The sequence below is a fragment of the Gorilla gorilla genome, chromosome X, assembly GCF_029281585.2.
Source record: "Gorilla gorilla gorilla isolate KB3781 chromosome X, NHGRI_mGorGor1-v2.1_pri, whole genome shotgun sequence".
Classification (NCBI taxonomy): Eukaryota; Metazoa; Chordata; class Mammalia; order Primates; family Hominidae; genus Gorilla; species Gorilla gorilla.
In genome coordinates, this window is record NC_073247.2 from 142078358 (window position 1) to 142100679 (window position 22322).

The 22322-nt window shown below is 37.7% G+C and overlaps 1 protein-coding gene across 4 annotated transcripts in view; it reads left to right on the top strand.

Annotated features, from left to right (window-relative positions):
- Positions 1-22322, top strand: part of SLC25A14 (solute carrier family 25 member 14) — a 34665-nt gene that overhangs the window by 11874 nt on the left and 469 nt on the right. For all 4 annotated transcript variants that reach the window (XM_055376631.2, XM_019019805.3, XM_019019806.4 and 1 more), the window contains 5 exons: positions 47-132; positions 8064-8159; positions 14038-14162; positions 14951-15086; positions 20982-21062. In XM_055376631.2, coding sequence (XP_055232606.1) covers positions 47-132; positions 8064-8159; positions 14038-14162; positions 14951-15086; positions 20982-21062 — 524 coding nt within the window. The remainder of the gene's footprint in view (positions 1-46; positions 133-8063; positions 8160-14037; positions 14163-14950; positions 15087-20981; positions 21063-22322) is intronic.

Sequence of the window (22322 nt, forward strand, 5' to 3'; positions counted from 1 at the left end):
GGTGCCTAATACAAGCAGACCTTTCTTTTTCTTTTCCTTTTCACAGATGAAACTCTTTTAATTAATATGATCTGTGGGGTAGTGTCAGGAGTGATATCTTCCACTATAGCCAATCCCACCGATGTTCTAAAGGTAAGAGAGATACAGTGTGATTTGAAAGGAGCATAACTTTGAGTCAGATTTGGGTTCAGATTCCCACTCTGTCACTTGCCAGCTGTAGAACCTTGGGCAAATCAGTTAACTGCATTAAGCCTCAATTTCATCATTTGAAAAATGAATATAATACAGTGTTTATAACATAGAGTTGTAAAGGATTAGCGATAATATATATATAAACTGCCTATCATTGTACTTGGTGTAGTAGATGCTCAATAAATGGCAGTCAATTTATTATGATATGTGTTAATCCACTGGTCCTCACACTGGGGTATGCAAGACCCTATAGGTTCTTTCCAAGGGCTATGCAGTTTTATAGGAATCAATTTCCAGATCTCTTACATCCATTTGTACTCCATCCTAAAACTGGTACGAGAATGAATCTGTTCATAATAGCCCTTACTCAATTTTACAAAAGAAATGTATGTCCCCACCTATTCTAAATCTTGGTATGGTATGTTGACCTGTGGTATAACCTGGGATGCCAAACAGAGGGGTAAACTGAAATACAGTTTTTGGAGAAGCCTATTTTAGTAACCAATTTGGGTATCTTAAGTCTGTAATGCCTCTGTCTTTCCCTGTCTTATTAATATTTCTATTCAGGGTGAGATTTGGCTTTAAACATGGTATATTTTGGCCTGTATTGGAATATTCTGAATTCAGAACCAGAACAGTATAGGTTGGTGGTGCTGACTTGTTAAGAGTATAGTTGGATTTCTTTAAGGTTTTTTCAAGTCACAGACTGAAACATTTCTTTTAATATAAATTTTCATCTTATTTCATAAAATGGTAAATATTTTCTACTTATTAACGTATTTAAACTTATGATTAGTTAAAAGCACTAAACATAGGATTAAAATAAGTGAGGGGAACCCAAAGTTTTAACAAATTATTTTAAGGGGATTGCGAGAAAAAAGTAAGAGGACACATGCTTTTTTAAATTTGACCACTAGTGAAACCACAAGTGGCTAGGTTAGCAAAGGAGAGATCTATTTATTACAATTCAGAGAGGGGTTTGAGAACAGAGAGAAAGACATGAAAAACAACACACATGAAATAAACCACTGGTGGTTGATGGATAAAAATATGAGACAGTCTTTCTGGACTAAAATGATAGTAATTTACAGAATTTTTATATCATTTTAGGTTTACAGAACAAGTTTTTTTTTTCACCATTTATTTTAGATTCAGGGAGTACATGTGCAGGTTTATTACATGGGTATATTGTATGATGCTGAGGTTTGGGATATGAATGATCCCATCACCCAGATAGTGAGCACAGTACCCAACAGTTTTTCAACCCTTGTCCCCCTCCTTCTCTCCCGCCTCTATTATTCCCTGGTGTCTATTGTTGCCATCTTTGTCCATGAGTATGCAATATTTAGCTCCCACTTATAAGTGAGAACATGCTATATTTGGTTTTCTGTTCCTGCATTAATTCATTTAGGATAATGGCCTCTAGCTCAATCCATGTTACTGCAAAGGACATGATTTTGTTCTTTTTTATGACTGCATAGTATTCCATGGTGTATATGTACCACATTTTCTTTATCCAATCCAACGTTGGTGGGCACCTAGGTTGATTCCATGTCTTTGCTATTGTGAATAGTGCTGTGATGAACATAGGAGTGTATGTGTCTTTTTGGTAGAATTATTTATTTTCTTTTGGATATATACTCAGTAATGGGATTGCTGGGTTGAATGGTAGCTCTCTGTTTTAAGTTCCTTGAGAAGTCTCCAAACTGCTTTCCAAAGTGGCTGAACTAATTTACATTCCCACCAATGGTGTCTAAGCATTCTCTTTTCTCTGCAGCCTCGCCAGCATCTGTTGTTTTTACTTTTTAATAATAACCATTCTGACTGGTGTGAGATGGTATCTTGTTGTGGTTTTGATTTACATTTCTCTGATGATTAGTGATATTGTGCATCTTTTTATGTTTGTTGGCTGCTTGTATGTCTTCTTTTGAGAAGTGTCCGTTCATGTCTTTTGCCTACTTTTTAATGGAGTTATTTGGTTTTTGCTTGTTGAATTAAATTCTTTATAGATGCTGGATACCAGATTTTCATCAGATGCATAGTTTGTGAATATTTTCTCCCATTCTGTAGGTTGTTTCTTTACTCTGTTGGTAGTTTCTTTTGTTGTGAAGAAGATTTTTAGTTTAATCAGGTCCCGCTTGTCAATTTTTTGTTTTGTTGCAATTGCTTTTGATGACTTAGTCATAAATTATTTCCCAAGGCCAATGCCCAGAATGGCGTTTCCTAGGTTTTCTTTTAGGATTCTTATAATTTGAGGTCTTACATTTAAATCTTTAATCTGTCTTGAGTTAATTTTTCTATATGGTGAAAGGTAGGGGCCCAGTTTTATTCTTCTGCATATAGCTAGTCAGCTGTCCCAGTACCATTTATTGAATAGGGAGTCCTTTCCCCATGCTTATTTTTGTTGACTTAGAACAGGTATTTATGAAGAGAATTTAATTGAAGAGCTCCTTGTACCTCTTACTCTAAGCAGACAACCCCACCTCCTATGGCCTGGCCTTATACCTCTCAATTTCGTGTCCTTTCTACCTTACAGGTGTAAACTTACTTCCATCTATACCCATCCTTATCTTGTCTTACTGTAGTGGTTTTCCAGACCAGACCAGTATTACCTGGGAACTTGTTAGAAATGCAAATTATCAGGCCCCATCCAACACCTACTGAATCAGAAAGGGTAGGATGGGGCCCAGCAGTCTGGTTTGACAAGCCCTTCAAGTGATTTTGATACATGCTCAAGTTTAAAAAAAACCTGGTTACTCTACTTTTATTCACTTCTGTTTCATCAGAGACCTTTATCATTTGTCCTCTTTCTCTTATCTTCAGTGTCTTCCTCTTTACCGGTTATCTTCTCTCAAATGATAAATATGGTCAAATCTCTCTATCCTAAAATATTTTCTTGACCCTCTGACCTCAAAACATCATGCTATCTCGTTTCTTACCTTCTCATCCAGATTTTACAAGAGTAATCTTTACATTCCATTTCCTTCATAACCTGCTGTAATCACTCCTGCTACTTGATTGAAATCACTCTCCACAGGGTCAGCAGTAATGTCCTCATTATCCAATCCAGTGGACATTTTAGTTCTCATCTTACTTAACCTATTTTGACTAATTCCTTCTACTAGAAGTTCTTTTTTGGTTTTGTTACTACACTATTTAGATTCTGCTTCTAGTTTTCCTATTCCTTAGTTTCATTCATGGGCTTCCTTTTTATGCATATACTTTAAATCTTTTTCTTCTCCCACCCAAGGTTCCATCTTTAGCTCTTTTCTCCTCTTCAGTCTCTCCTTGGTGGCCTTTTTCATTCTTTTTTTTTTTTTTTTTTTTTTTTTTTTTTACTATTATTATTATTATTTTTGAGACGGAGTCTCGCTCTGTCTCCCAGGCTGAAGTGCAGTGGCGCGATCTCGGCTCACTGCAAGCTCCGCCTCCCGGGTTCACGCCATTCTCCTGCCTCAGCCTCCTGAGTAGCTGGGACTACAGGCGCCCGCCACCACACCTGGCTAATTTTTTGTACTTTTAGTAGAGACGGGGTTTCACCGTGTTAGCCAGGATGGTGTCGATTTCCTGACCTCGTGATCCACCCGCCTTGGCCTCCCAAAGTGCTGGGATTACAGGTGTGAGCCACCGTGCCCGACCGCCTTTTTCATTCTTAATACTTTAGCTCTCACTATATCAGTTAGGTTATGGGCTAAGCTACTGTCACAAAGAAACTCAAAAATAAAAGGTCTCCATATACAAGTATTTATCTCTCTCATGTAACCATCTAGAGGACTGCAGTTAATGCTGGTAAGGCAGAACTACTTCATGTAGTCATCCAGGATCCAGGTTTCTTCATTTTTGTTGCACTGCCATCTCCTAGGGCAGGGATTGGCAAACTACTGTCTGTGGGTCAAATCTGGCCCACCCCCTGTTGTGAATAAAGTTTTATTGGAACACAGCCACCCCATTTGTTTATTTATTGTCTATAATTGCTTTTGTGCTTCAGTGGCAGAGCTGAGTAGTCACAACAGAGGTCATAAGCCCTGCAAAGCCTAATATATTTACTGTCTGGACCCTTACAGAAAACGTTTGTTGACCCCTGTCCTATGGTATTATTTTAATCTGTATAGTTGAAGTTGGACCACTATCAAACCTACATTCCAGCCCATGGGAAGAGAGTCAAAGGAAAGCAGTTTCCTTTTGATTTGTCAGAAATAAAGTCAGTTAGGAAAAATTTTAAAGTTTATTGTATGCAATAAGAGAAAGTACGGGTCTCGATCCAGGATACTTCAAACCAAATGATAACAAACTTATCTTACACTACAGTTTATAAAGCAGAAGGGCAGAAACATTTTGACCTTTTTTGTGATTGGCTGTTATAAATTATCGTTCTTTTAAAGGCAAGCAGCTGTTTAAGGTGATTGTCTATAGTTATTGGTTTCATTTCACTGAAGCATTCTGACAAAGATGTAAAGCTTATGTTTTGTGTTTATGATTAGAGATAGCAGTTCCGAGGAAACAGGATGACTTAAGTTTCGGTTACCTGATGATGGGTGGCTGGTCTTGGGGTTTATCTCAATTGTTGCCTCCATTTTTATCTTTAACAGTTTAAATCTTTAAATATGTAGTTTTGGAGAAACAATTTCAAACATATGAGTGAGTAGAAAATAACAGTACAGTGAACGTCTTTGTATACATCACGGAGGTAGCTAAGATTTTGCTACACATGCTTTTTCATTCCCTTTTTCTGAATTATTTTAAGGCACATTCCAGACATTGTCATTTTCCCCCATATACTTCGATGTGCATCTCATAAAAGGAATATTTTTCTATATAACCATGGTGCTATGGTTACATTTAACAAAATTAACATTTATTCATTAGTAACATCTAATAATCTATGTTCACATTTCCAGACTGTCTTATATTTTACAGTTGATTTGTTTAACTTGGGTTCCAGAGCCTATGCATTATATTTAATAGTTATGTTTCTTAAGTCCTTTTTATTCTAGAGTACCCCACTCCTGTCCATATACCTTTTATTTATTTATTTATTTATTTGCTTTTTGCCATTAACTTGTCAAATAAATGGGATCAGCTCTCCTTTAGAATTCCCAAGTTTTGGATTTGTCTTTTTGCTTCCTTGTGATATCATTTAGCTTATTTCTCTAAATCTTCTCTCTCTGTAAAAGGGAAGGTTTCTGTAAAGGTCATACCGAGTCATGTGAGGAGGCACACAGTGTTTGGTTGTCCCAATATAGGGATGTTAAGATTGATCAGTGGGTTCAGGCGTGACAGCCCGATTTCTCCTTTGTAGTTTCCTGTCAATCCTTCATCTAATGGTTTCATCCATTAGTGGCCATTACCTGAATCGATTGTTTCATTTAAGGTCGCAAAGTGGTGATTTTCTAATTTCATCATTCCATCCATGTTTCTTAGCTAGAATTCTTCTGCAAGGGCAATCTTTTTTTTTTTTTTTTTTTTTTTTTGAGATGGAGTCTCGCTCTGTCGCCCAGGCTGGAGTGCAATGGTGTGATCTCGGCTCACTGCAACCTCCACTTCCTGGGTTCAAGCAATTCTCCTGCCTCAGCCTCTTGAGTAGCTGGGATTACACAGGTGCACACCACCACGCCTGGCTAATTTTTGTATTTTTAGTAGAGACGGGGTTTCGCCATGTTGGCCAGGCTGGTTTCAAACTACTGACCTCAGGTGATCTGCCCACCTCGGCCTCCCAAAGTGCTGGGATTACAGGCGTGAGCCACCGTGCCTGGCCAAGGACAACTTTTTCTCATTTAGTAGGGCTGTTTGGCTGTTCTGAAATATAGGCAATTTCCTTCTAAGCAAGACACTGGGAAGTTTCAACCATTATTTCTGTTCACGTTCCATTCTGAAGGACTTGGTTCCATGGCTACATCTAGCTTCAAGAAAGGAGAGTAGATTTTGGGAGACAATAATCTACCACACTACCCAGACCTACTGGGTCATCTAAACTAGAAACCTAGATCATCTTTGATTCTTTTATATCTTTGCTTCCTTCTAGTATTGGATTAGGTATCAAGTTTCTACAGATTTTGCCTCATCTGTATTTCTCAACTTTGTCCTTTCCCCACCATTCCTGTTGTAGGGCCTCATCTCAGTAGCCTCCTAACTTGTCCCTTCACTCTAGTGTGTACTCCACTCCCTCAACCCATCTCCAGATGAAGCTGGAGAGATCTATCGAAATCCATATCTGATCTACTATGTACTGCTTCTTTGCCTTTGTGCATGTAACACTTTCTTCCTGAAACGTCTTTCTCATTTTCCTGGTGAATTTGTCTTTCAAGACCAGGCTCATAAACAGGGCCAGGACTAGGGCAAAACAAGTAAGGCAGTCCCCTTTAATGCAGAACATAAGAAGGTGCCACAAAACTCAGTAATCAATATAAACAACATTTGTATGCAGTATTTTTAAACAATCAAAATTAATGCAAAAAATTCATGATGGACCAAATACCAAAATTTCACATAAGTCATCTCATTCACCTTACCCTAATCCTGGCCCTGTTGAGTCCTAGCTTTAGTTAAATTTGATATTTGATTCATCATGGCTTTTTGTGGATTAATTTTGGTTAAAAAATATCATATTGAGACATCATTTATCTTGATTACTGAGTTTTTCTTGCACTCCCTTACATTTCATGCCTAAGAAAAGTACTTCACTTGCCTCACGCTAGCCCCTCTGTTGTCAGGAATCACCTCCTTAAAGAAGTGTTCTACTTACCACAGTGTATTAGTAGTTTTCATTTGTCTTTGTGATAGGTTGTATCTTGATTTAATGGGTTTAGGTTTTTATAATTATAATATTTGAAAACTCTTAGTAGTAACAGTTAACTTTCTGCATAAAAGCATGTTGCCATTACATGATTTACTAAAGACATTTGTTGAAACCTAGAATGGTAGCATGGTGCTTCATAAAAATCAGGCCTACATTTGGGCCGCTAGTATTTAGTGACTGACTACTAGGATTGTATGTGTGCAGAGTCTGTGGGAAATTGTACCAAACCTTTTACATGGCCATTTAATGCTATCTTTCCTTTCTTGCAGCTCTCAAAGGCCACTTGGCAGAATATAATATCATGCTTTTTATAAATAGAACTCAACTTAAGGTCTCATAAACATAAAATTATATTTTAAAACACATTTTTCATTTTTATAATTACGTAAGCAATGCATGTTTAATGTAGAAAAATATGGAAGGCAGAAAAAACACAAAAGAGAAAAATGCTTACTTGTAGCCTCACCACTCAGACATAAACCACTGTAAGTATTTAGTTTTATATGTTCACCTCGTCTCTTTGCTGTGCTTATGGATATTTTTAGGTTTACATGTTTTTTATAAAAATGATATAGTACTTTGCAATATTTTTTTCTGGTTAGCAATTAATTTTTGATATCTTTCAGTGTCAGCAAATACCATTGTACAACAAAATTTTATGGCTCCATAGTATTCTATTAAATGAATGTATAATTTCTGTAACCAATCTGTGTAGTTGTTGTTTTTGGATATTAAGTTGTTTCTAATTTTTCACTAAATGAGTCATTTTTTAGTCCTGCTGAGTACTTGTTCTTTCTTTTCTCCAAATTTTCTTCTAGCTCCAGAAATAATAGACTTAGTGTGAGGAATGTGAGGCCGATGAAAATCATTTTTATAAAATACACTTTGACACAAATTCTTTTTCTATACAGTTTAACTAATTAACTTTATCATAATAGCAGATATTTTTCTGGGATTCCTGAATACTGCTTTTTAAATTTTAGATGAATTTAAAATGAATTTAAATGAACTTAAAATGAATTTAGCATTTTGGTTCTCTCTGACAAAATAAAATGTTCACCTCTTTTCATTTTAGATTCGAATGCAGGCTCAAGGAAGCTTGTTCCAAGGGAGCATGATTGGAAGCTTTATCGATATATACCAACAAGAAGGCACCAGGGGTCTGTGGAGGGTAAGTACTCTTTTCCTGCTATTATCCTACACTCTCAGTTCCTACAGTTTGCAGAGAATTTTTTTTTATATAAAGACATAAAATCGTGAATTATAATCCAAAAACTAAGGTAAGAAACTCCTCATCTCCCTTGAAAGGCCCAAAACTTATCATTGGCCTTTTATTTCTGCATAATGTTTGGGGATTATATAGGTGGGGAAAGTTATTACATTATTTGAGATGGCTGTTTCGATCATATTCACAGTGAATGTAGTTGTTCAGTGTATTTTTTTGCAAGTTCTGTACTAACACGATGATGTATGTCTTTGTAGTGCTTATATTCAAAAGCTGTTACCGGCCGTGTGCTGTGGCTCATGCCTGTAATCCCAGCACTTTGGGAGGCCAACACGGGTGGATCACTTGAGGTCAGGAGTTCGAGACCAGCCTGGCCAACGTGGTGAAACCCCATCTCAACTAGAAATACAAAAATTAGCCAGGCATGGTGGTGCACGGCTGTAGTCCCAGCTACTCAGGAGGCTGAGGCAGGAGAATTGTTTGACCCCTGGAGGCGGAGGTTGCAGTGAGCCAAGATCATGCCACTGCACTCCAGCCTGGGTGACAGGGCGAGACTCTGTCTCAAAAAAAAAAAAAAAAAGGAATAAGAAAAAAAAGCTGTTACCTTAAACAATTTTTTAACCTAAAAAGTATAACATGTACTGTAAAATATTGAGAAAATATAGAAAAGTAAAAAGAAAAAAAATCCAGTAGTCCCACTGCCTAGAGATAATTTCTGTTAAACTTTTTGTCATATTATCTTTCAGTCTTCTATCTATACTTTGCTTTTCGTCATTGTTGCTCTAACTTTTTAATCCCTAATTATTGTAATATTAATAATATTATTAGAATATACAGAGAGAGTGGAATGGGAAATCTATTAATAGACTTTTAAATTAAAATGAGAGCTTTGGTATTTTTCTTTCTTTATAATTTTTCATAACAAAAATTTCAAGCATAAAGAAAAATTGAAAGAATAGAATTATGAAATACATAGCTATGAGCTGGATTTGATGGCTGTTAAAGTTTGATCGTATTTGCTTTATCTGTTTATGTGTATACACACATACACTCTTTTTAGCTAAGCTAAATGAAAGTAGGTTGCAGACATCATGGCACTCAATTAAATTCTTCATTGTGCATCTCCTAAGAATAAGGATAGTCTTCTACATAATAATAATACCATTATCATATCTAAGAAAATGAACAAGTCCCTAATACCTAATATCTAGCCCATATTAGAATTTCCTGTTAATAAGACCAGGCTAATTTATAATTTATTTTCTTCCTTCCTTTTTTTTTTTTTAACAGGGTCTCGCTTTGTTGCCTAGGCTGGTCTTGATCTCCTGGCTTCAAGTGATCCTCTGGCCTTGGCCTTACAGATGTGAGCCACCATGCCTGGCCAGGCTAATTTTCTTATAAAGTGTTTCCTCATTGTGTTTAACCTGTTTCTCTATCTTTATAGAGAAAATATCTTTATATTTACAGTTTATTTCCTATAAACTGTAAATAGGGTCCATTGGCTTGATTAGATTCATGTTAAACATTTTTGGTAAGGGTGCTTCATAGGTGATGCTGTGTATTTCATACTGCATCACAGCAGGAGGCACATAATATTAGTTTGTCCCATGATTAGTGGTGCCAAGTTTGATTATTTGGTAAGATGACGTCCACCAGATCTCGCCATTGTAAAACATAAGTTTTTCCCCCTCCTTTGCAATTAGCAAGTAATCTGTGGGGTGATAATATTCTAGTAATATGCATATATCCTAATATCTAATCACCTTTCATCTAACTAATGGTCTTTGCATCCATTAATGGTCCTTGAGGTTTGCTTTTTGGTAACAGCAGGGTACACTTGCTTGATATGTCTAATTTAAAGCCAGAAAATAGAACTAACTAGAACTTTCTCACAAACTGATGACAAGGAACAAAAACAGAGGAATAAATAGAATTGGAGATTTTTTCACAGGAGCATAGCTACTTTATTTTTTATTGTAGTAAAAAGTAGACATAACATAAAATTTACCATCTTAACCATTTTTGATGGTTCAGTAGTGTTAATTAAGTACATTCACATTGTTGTACAACTGATCTCCAGAACTCTTTAGGTCTTATCAAACTGAAACTCTATACCCATGAAGCAACTCCCCATTTCTCCTTCCCCTAGCCCCTGGCAACCCCCATTCTATTTTCTGTCTCTATCAATTTGACTATTATAGGTACTTCATGTAAGTGGAATCACACAATATTTATCTTTTTGTGACTGGCTGATTTTACTTAGCATAATGTTCTCAAGGTTCATCCATGTGGTAGCATGTGTCAGAATTTCTTCCTTTTTAAGGCTGAATAATATTCCATTGTATGTATATACCACATTTTGTTTATCCATTCAACCATTGATGGACATTTGAATGGCTTCTGCCTTTTGCCTATTGTGAATAATGCTGCTGGGTAAATGGGTGTGCAAATATCTTTTTTAGACCCTGCTTTCAATTCTTTTGGTTATATAGCCAAAAGTGGAATTGCTGGATTATGTGGTAAATCTATGTTTATTTTTTGAGAAACTGAACGTAACTGTTTTTATGATCCAGGCTACTTACATGATCTAGGCACCTAACATAAAGAAGCAAAGTACATTGTTGAATGTATTCTTCTGAGACAGACATGTTTTATTTGCATGTTAAAAATACAGGACTTATTTTTTCATTTCAACAAGAAAATATGTTTGCATTTTTCTTCAAACATGCTCATCTTTGTTTATCTTCCTGATCTGATTGTAACATGAATACTGAAAACATTTCACTTTCTTCCTAACTTCATTGTAAGAAAAAATAGCACGAGCACAATAACAAAGTATAACTAGCACTTACCACAGAGTTGGAGAGAGAGTAGCCTGGTGGGGACTGTGGTCCTGGAGAGCACGGAGAGCACAGTCCCCGTTGAGAGAGGACAGCTACTCCTTAGCTCCAGCCCATTGCTGCCATGCGTTGATGGTGAGCCCAGTGTGGTCAAATTTTCTGGCCTTTCAAGAGAAGCTGGAAATCTGCATTTCTGTGTGAAATATCCTGATTTTTACATATTAACAGCCAATTCAGTCTTTTGGAAACACTGTGGGCCACTCAAAACGTGTCTATAGCCTGATTTTGGCCTGTGGGCTCCAGTTTGGGGCCTTACTGTTCACCAAAGCAGTCTTCTGTGAAGGGTACCCTCTTTATGAGAAGCAGGTCAAAGAGCCAGCAAGGAAGGCACCCTTCGGCTAGCCAGCCATATCAGCACAATCAAGCATCTTGGCATAGCTGTGTCACTTCCACTTCATTTTATTTATTTATTTATTTATTTATTTATTTATTTATTTATTTATTTATTTATTTTTTGAGACGGAGTCTTGCTATGTTGCCAGGCTGGAGTGCAGTGGTGCGATCTCGGCTTACTGCAACCTCCGCCTCCTGGGTTCAAGCGATTCTCCTGCCTCAGCCTCCTGAGTAGCTGGGATTATTATTATTATTTTTTTAAGTGAAAGCAAGTTTATTAAGTAAAGGAATAAAGAATGGCTACTCCATAGGCAGAGCAGCCCCACTTTATAAATTGAGTTTGGGAACTTAGAGATGACTGAAAACTTTTTAATATAGTAGTTATCCCAGAAAGCAGATGTCCTCATGGTATGTTATTTTCAATTTTAACTGACACCTAAACACAGTTATAAAAGTAAAACATTCATTGTGAAAATGTAAAAAGAAATAGGCATAAAAATGAAAATTAACATATCCTAATACCAGAGGAAAAAAATATTTTGATGTATTTCGTTCTAATCCTAAGAATTTGGCCTGGTGTGTATACCTTTTCCCCTGAAGATAGAATAATACTATATATAATTTTATGCCTTGCTTTATTTAACATGCTATCATGCTATCATAAGCGTTTTCTTGTGTCATTAATATTCTTCAAAAATGTGACTTTTAATGCTCTAGCAACCCTGTGTTGTAATGTGAGCTGTGATAGGAGCATCATGCTAGTGAGTGAAACCCTGGTAATGTTACCACAGCAGGACTTGTAAGCGAAGGACCACTTTCCCTTGGCTTTTCCTCTTGCTTCTTCATACCTTCGCTGTCACCTTAGTGTTTGTCCTTTCTGCACATCTGAAAATTCTGTGAATTAAACCTGAAAGATCTCTTCTCCCCACTGATTTTTGCTTCATGATTTCATTTATAACAGCTTTATTGGGAAAATTCACATATTATAATGATAATTCCCAAATTCTTTATTTAGATAATTCACATAAAATTCACCATCTTTAAAGTATACGATTTAATTGTTTCTAGTATATTCACAGATTAGTGCAGCCATTACCACTGTCTAAGTTTAGAACATTTTCATTACCAAAAAGAAACCCTTACCCTTTACCCATCACTTCTCATTTCCCCCAGCCCTCCTAGCTGTGGACAATCACTACTCTACTTTCTGTCTCTATAGATTTGCCTGTTCTAGGTATTTCATGTAAATGGAATCAGGCAATATGTAGACTTTCGTGACTGGCTTCTTCCATTTAGCATACTGATTTTAAGGTTTATCCATGTTGCAGCATGTATCAGTACTTTATTCCTTTTTATGGGTGAATATTAATTCCATTGTGTGGGTATACCACATTGTATTTGTCCCTTCATCAATTAATGAGCATTTGGGTTCTTTGCACATTTTGGCTATTATGAATACTGCTATGAACATTTCTGTACACATTTTTGTATGAACATCTATTTTCAGTTCTCTTGGGTATATACCTAGGTGTAGAATTGCTCGCTCATATGGTAATCTGTGTTTAACTTTTTGAGGAAGTGCCAAATTGTTTTCCACAGTGGCTGCCCCATTTTACATTCCCACTGACAGCATATAAGGGTTCCTGTTTCTTCACATCCTCACCAACACTTGCTCTTTTACTTTTTCTTTCTTAATTTTTTTTAATTTTTTTTTTTGAGGCAGGATCTTGCTGTGTTGCCCAAGCTGAAATGCAGTGGTGCAATCATGGCTCACTGCAGCCTCAGCCTCCCAGGCTCGGGTGATCCTCCCACCTCAGCATCTCAAGTAGCTGGGACTACAGGCACATGCCACCATGCCTGGCTAATGTAAAAATTTTTTTAAGAGATAGAGTCTTATTGTATTGCCCAGGTTTGTCTAGAACTCCTCCTCAAGTGATCCTCCTGCCTCAGCCTCTCAAAGTGCTGGGATTACAGGCATGAGCCCCTGTGCCTGGCCTTCTTTTACTTAAAAGAAAAATCGTTATAGCCATCCTAGTAGGTATGAAGTGGTATGTCCTTGTGGTTTTGATTTGCATTTCTCTAGTGACTAATGATGTTTAGCATCTTTTCGTGTGCTTATTGGCCATTTGTGTATCTTTTTTGAAGGAAATATCTTCAGGTCTTTTGGCCATTTTAAAATTGGATTGTTTGCCTTTTTTGTTGTAAGAGTTCTTTATATATTCTTGACACTAGTCCCTTATCAGATATATGAGTGGCAAATGTTTTTTTCCTTTGTGTATGTTGACTCTTCACTTTCTGAGTGGTGTCTTTTGAGTCATAAAAGTTTTTAATTGTGATGAAGTCCAGTTGATCTTTTTTTTTTCTTTTGTCTTTTGTGCTTTGGGTGTCATATCAATTATTTTATTTTTAGTATAGCAAGTGAATTGGAAATTTGTATATGTTCCATTATTAGTCATTGATTTGAAAGAGTGACCTCTGTACTTCAGACTTGTATTTTTCTGTTACTTTTCAACTCCTGACCTATTTTGTTCACTCTAAGACATCACTCCCTTTGTATTTCCTTGGTGCCTAATGTCACTTGTGTTTCATAGGGTGTGGTTCCAACTGCTCAGCGTGCTGCCATCGTTGTGGGAGTAGAGCTACCAGTCTATGATATTACTAAGAAGCATTTAATATTGTCAGGAATGATGGGCGATACAATTTTAACTCACTTCGTGTAAGTAGGATGGGATGTGCTCATTTTATTTCCAGCATTTTGAGCACAAAAAGCCTCTTTTACTGAAATCCTCAGGTGGAATTTGATAACTGGTACGTATGGCCTAAATACCCTTGTCTCTCCTATTATCAGAACTTCAAGCCTTATGAACACTTTATACTTCACGGAAATGCCAGGTGCTATGGGGGCTTGGGTACTTGGGAACATTGTCTAATACAGCAGCCTATCAGAGGTCTATTTGATTTATATTTATCCATACACAGCTTCTATGTCTAATAAGCACATCTATTATTTGCTTTGGTTAATTTTGTTTGAGAAAGCAAACTTTTCTCAGTGGGAATCAGAAAAAAAGGGGTAAATAAGGTCTGTGAAACTAAAGCACAGTTTTTTGGCTAAAGACTGTTACTGATCTCATTTTACATTTTCTTTGTCTTGCAACCTTTATGATAATTTTGTTACTCAAATGCATTTGGCATGTGATGCTGTGGTTTGAAAAATTTATGTAACTAATAGATGGTGCATGATACTTTCTACTTAGGAATCTTGTTAGGTTTAGAAACTCTCCTTTAAAAAAAAGGCTGAGTTTCAGATTGAAAACTGAAGGGACAGCCTTTGAATGATGTCTCTTTAGAAAAATTTCCTGTCTCTTTAGATTGTAACGAAAGGCCAAGTGCCAGGTTTTATCTGATGGGTCTGAGTTATATTGTACAGTTTACGTTTGGCCTAATTTCTGTTTAAGTGGGCAGGGAGTGAAAGTGGGGTCGATCTACTTAAACTTTTTCTCTTAGTTCCAGCTTTACATGTGGTTTGGCTGGGGCTCTGGCCTCCAACCCGGTTGATGTGGTTCGAACTCGCATGATGAACCAGAGGGCAATCGTGGGACATGTGGATCTCTATAAGGGCACTGTTGATGGTATTTTAAAGGTAAGTACATTGTGGATTTGGGTTACAATTTGGCTTTCTTTGATGTCTTAGACCTTCCTTCAGTTCTTATTATTAGTTGCTACGTACCATTTTGAAGATGAAAGAATCATATTTTTTAGTAGCTTCTCAGTTATTCCCAGGTAGAAAAGCTGTCTCCTTAGCAATCTGCTAGTTTGCAGTGGTACTTAATATAATGATTCCCATTTGAATGCTTTAAAATACAGGATACTTTTATTAATAGTATCATGTAGAATTATTGATAGAAAAGACAGTATATCCCCCATTTGCCTACTTCATACAACACAGAGACCCTGCAATAGAAAACTCAATACTTAAGGAAAAAAGCCTGTATTTTATTTCAGTTCACGGTTATGCTGTTGTTCACTTTGGCTTTGAAAGTTCCTGCTGTTGTGTTTGTGGGAACTGAATATTCTAAAAGTATTACATCATTACTGGTGATATTATTGCTACTGAAAACAAATTGAGGCTAAAATATGATGTTGCCGTATGGTTTCTCTCCTGTTATCAGTTTTGTTTAACAACTATTACATATTAGACACCATTTTAGTAGTTAGAGAGAAATTACAGTTATTACAAAAGTACTATAGGTATACAAACAGATCATCAGTACAGCCTGATAAGTGATAAACTCAAGAGTTCTCAATTTGGAAGCATTGAGGTAGGCTCCCTGTAGATGGTGGCATCTTGAATAACAATAACTCACATCTACTGAGTGCTTTTTTGTGTGTCAGCAACTGTCCTTATGAGACTTATGTGTATTCGTTCATTGAATCCTCACCATTAACTCCACGAGGTAGACACTGAAGCACTGAAAGATTAAGTAAGCCGCCTAAGGTTTCACAGCTACTAAGTGGGAGAACTGGAATTTAAACTCAGATCATTTGACCTCAAACTGACATTTACCTCTCCACTATGGTGCTTTCCTCATATTGGTGGCCAAGGGTTAGATTATAAAAGATACTGAATGCTATATTGAGGTGCTTGGACTTTTTTTTAACTTGTCAGGGAGCCGTTGAAAGTTTTTAATCAGATTAGCTTTACATTTTAAATAGATTACTTTGGCTTTGTGGAGACTGGATCTACCACAGTGGTTCCTCATCTTCGGTACACATTGGAATCACTTGGGAGAACTTTCACAGCTCCCTCCTCTACCTTAGACCAATTAACTCAGAACCTGGGGAGTAAGGTCCAGGTGTCAATATTTTAAACTATATCAGGTGACTGCAATGTTCACCTAAGGTTGAAGACTACTAAGGGGATAAGCCTGGAGCCATGGTTCTTCAAAGTTAAACATGCATCAGAATCACCTGGAGGGCTTGTTAAACTGTAGTTCACTTGGAGCCATCTCCAGATTCTGATTTAGTAAGTATGGAGTGGGACCTGGAAATTTGCATTTTTAATAAATTCCCAGGCAATACTGATGTTGCTAGTCTGGAGACCACACTTGGAGAACCACTGACCTACAGATAGGGAAGCTGATTAGAAGGCTCTTGTAATCTGAGAAAGAGGGGATGAAGGCCTGAACTTGAGCATGATAATAGAGATATAGAAGGTGGGACAGAGTCAAGAAAGAATTAGTTGATAGAGTCAACAGGATTTGATTGACTGGATGTGGAGAGGTGTGGGAGAAAAGAGGTGTCAAAGATAAGTTCTGGGTTTTTGGAGTTGGTGACCAGGTGGTGACATTCATTGACAGAGGCATCACAAGAGGAGCACGTCTTGGGGGAGACATCCTAGTTTTGGATACTCAGTTTGATGTGCATGAGGAAAATCCAGTGGATACATTTGGATATTCTAGCCCTGACTCAAGAGAGGGTTCATGGATATAGATAAAAGCCCATGGAGTCATTAGCACACAGGTGGTATATAACTGTGGAGAGAGTTGACCAAGGAGAGTAGGTAGAGGAGTTCACAACCTTTTTGCCTTCCCAGCATACTGGAGTACTATAAAATTCTTTCCCGTAATAATGATTGACTGAGGCAGCAATTCTCAGACCCTGGAAAGTATAGTTTGGCAAAAGCCCCCGTTGGTATTTCTGCATTTGACAATTACTGGTGTAGAGGGAAGAGCACTGGGCCAAGGAAAGAACACTGCAGAATACCAATTTTTATTTATTTATTTATTTATTTATGCCCAGGCTGGAGTGCAATGGCGCGATCTCTGCTCACTGCAACCTCTGCCTTCCGGGTTCAAGCAATTCTCCTGCCTCAGCCTCCTGAGTAGCTGGGATTACAGGTGCCCGCCACTACGCCTGGCTTATTTTTGTTTTTAGTAGAGACAGGGTTGCACCATGTTGGTCAGGCTGGTCTCGAACTCCTAACCTCGTGATCCACCTGCCTCGGCCTCCCAAAGTGTTGGGATTACAGGCGTGAGCCACCGTGCCCTGACCGGAATACCAATTTTTAAGGTCTTGGCAGATGAGGAACCTAGGAAAGACACCAAAGACGAGGAAACTTAGAGAGTAGTGTCATGGGAGCCAAAGAAGTTAATGAGTTTCAAGAAGGAATGAGTGGTTGCTTAATGTCACATGCAATAGCAATCTAATATGATAAGGACTGCAAAGAGTCTGTTGGATTTAATATTTTTTAGAAGGTTTGGTGAATTGGTGTTTGCAAAAGCCAATTGCTGTGCATTGAGGAATATGTTTGATTATTCATTCAAGTAATAAAAAAGAAAAAATCAAGCTGACTCTTGAAGAGGCCCCCCCACACACACACACAAAAGAAAGAAATGTTTGTCTTATGTGCTAAGCACTGTTCTAGGTTGTTGAGGATGTACTGGTAAACCAAAATGTCCCCGTGTTTATGACACTTAGATTCTAATAGAAGGAGATAAACACAGGAAGTAATGATAAATAGACAAATGTAAAGCACTGTCAAGAAGATTGGCTAAAAGATTTACTGTAAGATTTACTATACAATAATATAGTAATAGCTAATGTTTATTGAATGCTTATTCTATCGCAGGCACTGTACATAGAGTATATCCTTTAACTCTCACAGCGACCTTGTGGAGTAGATATTGTCTTTCCCATTTTATAAAGGAGGAAACTTAGGTTCAGAGTAGCTAAGTAATAACTTACACAAGATTACACAGCTAATAAGAGGCAGGTCTGAGACTTAATCCACAATCTGTCTGATTCCAAAGTTTGTACTTACAACCACTATGCTGTTCTGAATCTGCAGAAACATGTTTTTATGTTGGTAGTAACCTTTAAGTACTTACATTTGCTCACTCATTTACTCACTTGCTACTAAAAAATTTTAATAGCAGTCATTCTTTAAAATGACTTTGTTCTATTTTGCCATTATATGTAATAGCATCAGACTTTATTATTTTGTCTGTGCTTATCTGTAGAAGTTCTTTGTTTTCACACAACTGCCTTATGCCAAAAGGTGCCTCCCAGTTCTCACGTTGTGAAGAAATTGGTCACTGTTTTTGGAAATTTATAAAGATTCAAGCCGGGTGCTGTGGCTTGCATCCTGTAGTCTTAGCTGCTCGGGAGGATCGCTTGAGCCAGAGTTTGAGGCTGCAGTGAGCTATGTAGTCTTGCCACTGCACTCCAGTCTAGGCGACAGAGCAAGACCATGTTTCTTAATTAAAAAAAAAAGATCCAGATGGCTCACAAGAGTGTTAGAGACCCTTACTGTTTTTGTGTTCACCTCTTCAACAAATACTTACGGGAAAATTTCTTGCACCAGACACTGTGTTAGGTGGTGGTGACACAATGGTGAACAAACAAAGCTAGTTTCTAATCTCTTGGAGATTTCATTCTAGTTGAGGGAGACAATAAACACACAACGCACAGTATAATTTTAGATAGAAATAGATGCTATGCAGAAAATAACAGCATATGGCAGTAGTGACTCAGTAGTGGGGAACTACTTCAGCAAGGATGGTCAAGAAAAGCCTCTGAGGAGGTGACATTTGAGCTGAGATCTGAATGATGATGAGTTGGCCATGAGAGCTGGGAGAAAACCATTTCATAAAGAGGGAACAGGTTACTGAAGGCCTGAGTTGGAAATAAGCTGGACATGTTCAAGGGTTAGAAAGAAAGCTAGTGTGGCTGAGTGTGTGGTGAATGAAGGGAGAAACTAGTAGGAAATGAAACTGGAGAGAAAGGCAGCAGCTAAATCATGTGGGATCCTATAGGTCTTTGCAGAGAATTTGTAATTAGAATGAAATCCACCAGGAAGCCATTTGAGAGCTTTAAGCAGGAAATGTTATGCTCTGATTTATAATTTTAAAAGATTGTTCTAGCTTCTAGGTAGAGATTTTAGACCAATTAAAAGTCCATTGTGGTAGTCCAGGTAAGAGATTATGAGATTGGATGGTCTTTCAGAGGTCTCTTGTCATTTAACAGTCTAGGTTCTAGGTTATTCACATCTGGGCTTTATTTGGGGTGATTTTCACAATTTTCCAACATCAGTTTTGGTCTCAGACCTTTACTATTTGCTGAAGATCCATTGGGGGAAACATATTACCACTATATCTTCATAAATATTGTGCTTATTCTTTTACTGTTTGTTCCCAAAAGTAGTTAGTAAGGATACTTATCTCTAGTATACTTAATGTACAGGATGGGATAAAGGATATTTACAACTCTGGCTTCTCATATTATTGTCTTATCCAAATATATCCTTTTTTTAGAATTGTGGTGGGTTTCACTTCACTATTGGAAAGGCAAAATAACATTTTTCAATGTCTAACACAATGCCTAACACACTGTAGTTACTTAACAGATATTTGTCCATTATATACGAACCGTTTCTGCTGGCTAAATTCAGCACATGCCACCAGTTTACAACGTTTATGCATAATTTATCATTTAATTCTCATAACCATATATATAAGACCCCTGTTGTATAAAGTAGGAAACCAAAACTCAAAACACTTCACATTTTTCTTCATGTAATCCTCAAAGCATTCACATGAGGTAGGCCATGGCATTATATAGAATTTATAATGATGAAACAGACTCAGAGAAGAATAATGACTTGCCCAACTTTCTATTTTCTTACCCTGCTTTAGTTCTCTTTGTGGCACTTATTTTTGGATATAATATATATCAATTTGTGTATTTGTCAGCCCCACTAGAATATACACTCCATGAGGGTAGAAACTGCTGTATAGGTTACCTATTGCTGTGTAACAAATTACTCCAAAACTCATTGCCTTAAACCATTTGTTATTTTGCAGTTTCTGTGGGCCAGGGATTGCAAAGCAGTTTAGCTGAGTTGATTCTGGCTTAGGCTGTCTCCTGAGGTTGTAGTTCATATGGCAACTAGGGTTGCTGCCATCTAAAGCCTTGACAGGCTGGGATAGCTGCTTCAGTGATCACTCATGCAGTTGTTGGCTGGAGCCCTCAGTTCCTCACCATGTAGTCCTCTCTTCATGATATAGCAGATGGTTTCCTCTAGAGTGAATGAATCCAAGAGAGAATAAGGCAGATGCTTTATTATATATAAAATATATTTTATAACCTAGCTATGGAAGTGACATATGTTCACTACTACCATATTCTGTTGGTGACACAGACCAAATACTATGGGGTGGAGGCTACACAAGGGTACAAATAACTGGAGGTAGGGTTCATTGGGGGCCATCTTGGAGGCTGGCTACCATAGACACTTTTTCTGTCTTGTTTATTAGTATATTCTCAACATCAAGAATGGTGCTTTGCATATGTATGGTAGGTAAATATTTATTGATTAAGTGGGTGGATGGATTTAGACTACAGATGAATTTAAAATGGACCTTTAGAGAAAAGACTATTCATGGAGCCATAAGTTGCCCTGGGGTGGGAGTGGAAGGTGATGTCAAATGTAGAGAAAGGTGAATTCACTCTGTTTTTGGTTATATCTTTCCTGCAGATGTGGAAACATGAGGGCTTTTTTGCACTCTATAAAGGATTTTGGCCAAACTGGCTTCGGCTTGGACCCTGGAACATCATTGTATCCTTTGAGAGAATGAAAGCAAGTGCTTCAAGCTCCCAGATAATTCTAGGCTATGGAAAGGAAAATTTGATTATTAAAGCCTTTTAGGCTAGTGAGAAACTCAAGCATCCCATTGGTGACCCTTGAGATTCAAATTAAGTAGAGAAACAGCTTTCAGTTGGAGGCTAATACAAACTAAAAGGGATAGAAAAGATATGTCAAACTTTACTCTTTAAAACAAAATGACAACAAACACAGCTAATCTGGAAGGGGCTATGAAGTTTTTAGAAACCCTGATGGACGAAGCCTACAGGAAAGTCCATGCTGAGGTGGTTCAGATTTCCTACCCCTAACTATAGGACCAAAATAGCTGGGAAATAAAAACAGGACAGAAGACATTCATGGGGTGAAGGAATCCACAGCCAAGCAGGCTTCTTTCTTCATGGGTGAATCTGTCTCCTTCAGTTGTGTTTGAGTGCCTCCTAAGTGCAGAGCCATGTATTGGATACTGTGTGTGGTGTTGTGTGTATAATGGTAAGCACCGCAGGGTTGGAAAGTAATTCCCTGCCCTTGTGGGGCCTGTAGACAGAGAGAGGGTATCTCGTTCCCTCTTGGAATCACTCTGATCATCTAATTGTATGTCGTCACTGATGTTCTTGGTTACTGTGTGTGTGTGTGCGTGTGTGCGTGTGTGTGTGTGTTTGTCCTGTTTCCCCCTGAAGACTATAAATATATTAGAGTTTTACTCTATGTTGTTTGATGCCAGTGATCTAAATGGGCACATGGTAGGCACTCAACGCATGCTTGATTTGACAGGTGGTGTTTTATTTTTTTATTTTATTTATTTATTTATTTATTTATTTTTTTGAGATGGAGTCTTGCTCTCTCGCCCAGGCTGGAGTGCAGTGGCGCGATCTCGGCTCACTGCAAGCTCCACCTCCTGAGTTCACGCCATTCTCCTGCCTTAGTCTCCCGAGTAGCTGGGACTACAGGCACCCGCCACCACACCCGGCTAATTTTTTGTATTTTTAGTAGAGACAGGGTTTCACCGTGTCAGCCAGGATGGTCTCGATCTCCTGACCTCGTGATCCACCCACCTCGGCCTCTCAAAGTGCTGGGATTACAGGCGTGAGCCACCGTGCCTGGCCGTCAGGTGGTGTTTTAGAAAAGATTTTAAAGCAAATGCAGCTTAGAATAGCATAGACTACCTCAATTTAAGAGAATGCGATGCTAATTTTAGAACTAGCTTTGGCTTTCAATATCAACCTGGTGATCTTC